Raw genomic sequence first — 6,181 nt, 5'->3', positions numbered from 1 at the left:
AATTTTTTGTATTTTTAGTAGAGACGGGGTTTCACCGTGTTGACCAGGATGGTCTCGATCTCTTGACCTCGTGATCCACCCGCCTCGGCCTCCCAAAGTGCTGGGATTACAGGTTTGAGCCACCGTGCCCGGCAGAAAATTCTTTTTAAAAGTGTACTTGCCTTGCTTCCTTCATTGTCTGGCTTTCCTATTTTGGTTTATGTTTTCCTGAGCCTTACTAACAGAAGGCAGCTCTTAAAAGACAGAAAGCCCAGCACTTTGGGAGGCCAAGGTGGGTAGATCACCTGAGGTCAGGAGTTGGAGACCAGCTTGACCAACATGGTGAAACCCCGCCTCTAGTAAAAATATAAAATTAGCCAGGTGTGGTGGTGCGTGCCTGTAATCCTAGTTACTGGGAAGGCAGGAGAATCACCTGAACTCGGGAGGCAGAGGTTGCAGTGAGCCGTGCCTTTGTACTCCAGCCTCCATCTTAAAAAAAAAAAATAGACAGCACTGAGTCCAGTAAGTGATGGCTGGAGATGGGCTAGGTAATAAGTTGGTGTCACTGCTTGTTGAATGATCCTAGCTTCTAGGAAATAACAAAATGTGTAGACCCAATTGACCTTGATTTGGGTGAGAGGGATTTGGATTTGCCCCAAGTCTCAGCATTTCTTTGTTTTTATTTTTTGAGCCAACTCTATGGAATTGTGCCTTTGCAGAAATTACTGTGCAATTTCTTTTGACCTTGAGCCTCTTTCTAGTGGTTTCATGTGTGCTAGTGTTTTTCCAAATATGATGGTCTTTATGCTTGGCATTCCTTTGGTACCATGGAATGCCTAGCATCAGTGGGCTTAGCCTGTAAGTGTAGCACCAATGATTTTTGCTTCATTGTCCCCACGCTTGCTTGGTGGGACTTGAGGCCATCTCTGGGGAAGTTGTCAGTTGTCTGGCTTACTTCGTTCCCCTGGAAAGTTAGCTTATGCTTTATACTGTGGTATTTTTTTTTTTTTTTTTTTAAAGACAGGGTTTCACCATGTTGGTCAGGCTGGTCTTGAACTCCCGACCTCAGGTGATCTGCCCGCCTTGGCCTCCTAAGTGCTTGGATTACAGGTGTGAACCACCACGCCCGGCCCACTTTATACTGTTAATCATGGTGACCATTAATACCATGTGCCAGGTATTATGTTAAGCATTTTACATTCATCATCTCCCTTAAGACAATAAGCCTCTGAGATAAGTATTATACTCTCTATTTTGTAGGAGAGGACATCAAAGTTTAGAGGTTAGGTAACTTGCCCAAGATCACAAGCAGTAGCAGAATTGGAATTTAGACCCAATGGATCTGACTATAGAGTTCCTGCTCTTAGCCACTCTTCTGTAAGTCTAAGACTGCTTTTATTTCTCTAGTAACTAGTTAGCCTCCATTTCTATTATGTCTTCTTCTTAGGCTGTTGTTTTCTGATCCTGGGGCAGGATCACTCACTTGGAGCCTTATAGCTGGGACATTGATGCTCAAAACACTAGGAGCTACTGGAATGGATATTCTAATGTGTATGCTAGATATTGTTCCTTGTGACTTTGGCTGCATTTCCTTCATCTGAGCTCTCTGGTTTAGGGACAGCTTCATCTAGTCACTATTTCTTTCTTGAGTTTTAGAGCCTGGTGAGGCTCTTGGGGCTGGAGTATCTATTGGGACTGACTCAGTTTTCTCCTTCTAGTTCAAAAGGTGATGACTTATCAACAGCCATTCTCAAACAGAAGAACCGTCCCAATCGGTTAATTGTTGATGAAGCCATCAATGAGGACAATAGTGTGGTGTCCTTGTCCCAGGTAAGCTGGGGCCACAGACTAGTCTTTCCTTATTGGACTGACTTGAGGGATTTTCCCAGGTTTCTTTTCTCATTTTTCTTGCAGTGACTGCAGATAGAGTGGGGTTTACTGGGAATCCCAGTCTCCAGGGCTGCTGCTTACTCCCTTCTGCCCAGTGACCCAAAGGCCTTAACCTTCTTTCCTCAGCCCAAGATGGATGAATTGCAGTTGTTCCGAGGTGACACAGTGTTGCTGAAAGGAAAGAAGAGACGAGAAGCTGTTTGCATCGTCCTTTCTGATGACACGTGTTCTGATGAGAAGATTCGAATGAATAGAGTTGTTCGGAATAACCTTCGTGTACGCCTAGGGGATGTCATCAGGTGTGTGTGGGGTTTTTGGTTCCGCAGGGACAGGAGACCAGAGATAGCCTGCATTATAGGCAGGATCCATGTGTCACACAGGCAGGACCAAGTTCTTGGCATCTGTAGATATAGGAAGCCTCCTGGCCATGGGAAGACTTACGCTTCAGGGTTGTCTTTAGGTTTTGGTTCTGCCTTCCTGGGACTTGCAAATTTTCTGTGGATGTCCCTTGAGACAAATTGGCATTCCTGTAACTTTTCCTGATGCCCTATTTTTTCCTACCAGAGATGTAATTTATCATACTTAAAGCTTGGTTTAGGATGCCACTTGAGGGTATGTATCTGCTAAATGACCTCCTCACTACTCTCACTAGTATGTCCAATTAATGGCTTGGGATTGGAATGAGGTCGGGGTACGGGCATGGAAGGTGAACTGGTAGCAGACCTTTTAAGCATCTAAATTAACCTGGGAGAGAGGAATAGTTGAAGCCAGACCCAGGATAGCTCCAGTGTGAGTGATTTCACTTATTCTTGCATAATTTTAGGCAAGAAGTTACCCCAACTTGGAGTCATCTCTAGCCACTCCTACCCAGCCAACCATCACCTGGCCAGGATCATCTTAGGCTCTTGATTCTTTTTAATGGAGTCTAAGTTTCACGTAACTTTTTTCCTGATGGTGCTTAGTCACTTTCTCAAGGTGTTCTGACCACCTGGCTGAGATAATTTTATTTTTTTCACTTCTGTTTTTCTGACCTTGACAATTATTAGCTTAAGATCTTCTTTTGTAATATCGGGTTATCAATATTAGCTAGAAGGGGATTATCCTTGGATATCTCACTGAAGACTCTGCATATCTTTGTGGGGTTTCTAAATGTGTGGCTCTTGATTTTGGCTCACTGATTAGGAGTGAGTGGGGCTGTTCTTTTGCCCTCACATCCACCCTGTTCTCCTTCCGCTCTTCACCTAAAGCCATCCCTGCCTTTTCTTTTTCACTTACTATCAGCTATCTGTGCCAGGCCCTTTTGGACACCCAGTGCTTGGGCCCGAAGTGTGGTTGGTAATATGGAGTCTGCTTGTCATCCTCAGCATCCAGCCATGCCCTGATGTGAAGTATGGCAAACGTATCCATGTGCTGCCCATTGATGACACAGTGGAAGGCATTACTGGTAATCTCTTTGAGGTATACCTTAAGCCGTACTTCCTAGAAGCTTATCGACCCATCCGGAAAGGTGAGAGCTAATTCTGAGCTTAAGGATTGTTGATTGTTAAGTTTTTGCACACTAGGTAGGGGAATGATTTAGAGAAACTCAGCTTGGAATGTCTCCATTTCATTATTTTTCTTCTTTTTTTAATCTTTTATGCTTTTCCTTGTATTTATTTATTTATTTATTTATTTTTTAAGAGATGGGGTCAGCCCAGCACCATGGCTCATGCCTACAATCCCAGCAATTTGGGAGGCCGAGGCAGGTGGGTCACCTGAGACCAGGAGTTCGAGACCAGCCTGGCCAACGTGGCAAAACCCCGTTGTGAGTGCCTGTAATCCCAGGTACCTGGGAGGCTAAGGCACGAGAATTGCTTGAACCCAGGAAGTGGAGGTTGCAGTGAGCCAAGATCAGGCCACTGCACTCCAGCCTGGGTGACAGAATGAGACTCTGTCTCAAAAAAAGAAAGAAAGAAAGAGATGGAGTCTCACTATGATGCCCAGGCTGGTCTCAAACTGCTGGGCTCAAGTGATCCACCTGCCTTGGCCTCCCAAAGTGCTGTGATTACAGGCATGAGCCATCATACCTAGTCTCATTTTTATATATTTGTATACACACATGCATCCTGCACACAGATTCATATGTCTTCCGCCCTTCTTTTCCTCCATCCTTCTCTTCCTCCATCTCTCCCCTTCTTTGTTCCAGGAGAGTAAGCTATCCTTATGGATCTGTGAAGGAGGAGGTGGTCCATTTCGACTCTGTCAGGGTCCAGAGTGCACAGTTCTAGCATTGGTGGTTGTAGTAAAGCCTGGGCTACTTATATGGCAGAAGTCAAAACTTGTTTGACTTCTGGCATGTCAGGTTTTCTACACTGACCTCCTGAGTGGCAGAGGGACTCTTCACAGTTTACCCTTCTCCTCTTGCCTACTGCTTATTAAGACAGTTGGGGTGGCATTGGAGAGAGGATAATATCTAATGAAGGGCAGTATCTAATGAGCTTGGCATTTTGACCCAGGGTCTGATGAGTTCTCACTTTGTCTTGTAGCTGACACCTCTTACTGTGCTTGTATTGCTTGCTCTCACAGGAGACATTTTTCTTGTCCGTGGTGGGATGCGTGCTGTGGAGTTCAAAGTGGTGGAAACAGATCCTAGCCCTTACTGCATCGTTGCTCCAGACACAGTGATCCACTGCGAAGGGGAGCCTATCAAACGAGAGGTGAGTTTTCTCCCTGATCACAGTATCCAATTTTGTGATTACTCAGTGTGGCATCCTGTGGTAACTGTCAAGACTGGGTGCTCGGCCGGCCGCTGTGGCTTACGCCTATAATCCTAGTACTTTGGGAGGCTCGGGGGACAGATCACTTGAGGTCAGACGTTTGAGACCAGCCTGGGCAACATGGTGAAACCCTGTCTCTACTAAAAATACAAAAATTAGCTGGGCCTAGTGGCGCACATCTGTAATCCCAGCTACTCAGGAGGCTGAGGCAGGAGAATTGCTTGAATCTAGGAGGCACAGGTTGCAGTGAGCTGAGACTGTGCCACTGCACTCCAGCCTTGGTGACAGAGTGAGATTGTCTCAAAAAAAAAAAAAAAAAGCCAGACTGGTAGGTGCTTTTTGGAGAACTAAGCATCTTTTAGGGATGAAAAATCTGCCAGATATTCATTTTTGGGTCTAGGTGTTTCTTGGATGTACGTAATTCCAGAAATTTCAAAAATCTAGACTGAACCCAAAGTATATAAGTGATTGAAATCATTTTTGAAGTATAACTGATGGTGGCTGAAGGCCTCTCCATTCCCAGAGTTTCCAGCCTCAGATTTTAGAGACCCCTTCTCAATAAGACTATGAGCAATGTGAAAGGCAAGGACTGTGCTAGAAATCTTTGCCTTGGGATTTTTATAGCTGTTCTTTGAGGCCAGATACCTGTAGAGGAGAATCTTCTCTTTTTCATTTAATTTAATTTTTTTTTTTTTTAAGTTCCAGCATTTTATTGTTTGAATAACAGAACACACAAAACCAGGCAGAGAAATCCCCAAGGAGATGATAATCATATTTCACTGTTTTTTGGCGCTTTGGTCCTTCACCTTTCAAGCACTTACTGTATTTTCCTTTAATGATTTAGACATTTATTTTTACCACAAATGCAATTCAAGTGTGAATAAATAAATGCATTATCTTTTAGCACCCCCTTCCCCTTTGTTCCTTTAAATAGAAAAAAGTGCCAAATGTCTCTTTATAGCCTATTAGCCATAGCTGTCCCATGGTTTTAAAAATGGACTGTAACTTGATCTTCTGAAATCCTTCTCGAACTACAACTCATTCTGTTAAAGAAATCCTAGGAAAGAAATCCTACTGATATTGTCGGTAGTCTCCAAAAGGTAAGGAAGGTAATTGAGTTGAAGGCAACTGGGAGGGGTCTTCCACAAATTGAGGACCATTGGGAAACTGCAGAGGCAAATCTTGTCAACAAGATACCAGCTCCTTCAATTAAAGCTAGGAGAATGCCACCAGCTGACCCAACCATGGCCACTGGTCCATTTCTTGCTGCCAGTATGGCTCCCATTAAGGCACCACTTGTGATGGAGTTCCAGGGATCTTCCTTTCCTCTAACTTGAACCATACTACAGTCAATCATGGAAAACAGGCCTCCCCAAACTGCAAAGCTACCTGCTAACTGCGGAGCCTTGGTTTTAATAGCTGTCAAACTCCCTTGTAGTCTGTGGTTTACTACCACTGGAGAATTGGGAAAACCTTTGATTGCTTGAAAGATACCTCCACCAATGGTACCCGTCGTAAAGGCCCCACCACAGTCATCCACAATTTGCCATGGGCAA

At 44.4% G+C, this 6,181-nt stretch overlaps 1 protein-coding gene and 1 pseudogene across 3 annotated transcripts in view; one reads left to right on the top strand and one right to left on the bottom strand.

Annotated features, from left to right (window-relative positions):
* Window positions 1–6,181, top strand: part of LOC108314228 (valosin containing protein) — a 19,082-nt gene that overhangs the window by 3,508 nt on the left and 9,393 nt on the right. For both annotated transcript variants that reach the window (XM_017543042.1, XM_017543043.2), the window contains exons 2-5: window positions 1,698–1,809; window positions 1,996–2,168; window positions 3,234–3,376; window positions 4,435–4,565. In XM_017543042.1, coding sequence (XP_017398531.1) covers window positions 1,698–1,809; window positions 1,996–2,168; window positions 3,234–3,376; window positions 4,435–4,565 — 559 coding nt within the window. The remainder of the gene's footprint in view (window positions 1–1,697; window positions 1,810–1,995; window positions 2,169–3,233; window positions 3,377–4,434; window positions 4,566–6,181) is intronic.
* On the bottom strand, window positions 5,308–6,177 carry LOC108314167 (annotated as a pseudogene). The gene has a single exon (XR_001829373.1). The product of XR_001829373.1 is annotated as a mitochondrial import inner membrane translocase subunit Tim17-A-like (transcript).

This window comes from Cebus imitator, unplaced genomic scaffold (genome assembly GCF_001604975.1).
Source record: "Cebus imitator isolate Cc_AM_T3 unplaced genomic scaffold, Cebus_imitator-1.0 Scaffold149, whole genome shotgun sequence".
NCBI classification, from domain to species: Eukaryota; Metazoa; Chordata; class Mammalia; order Primates; family Cebidae; genus Cebus; species Cebus imitator.
The sequence above is the reverse complement of the archived record's forward strand: the minus strand, read 5'-3'. Positions and strand labels throughout refer to the sequence as shown.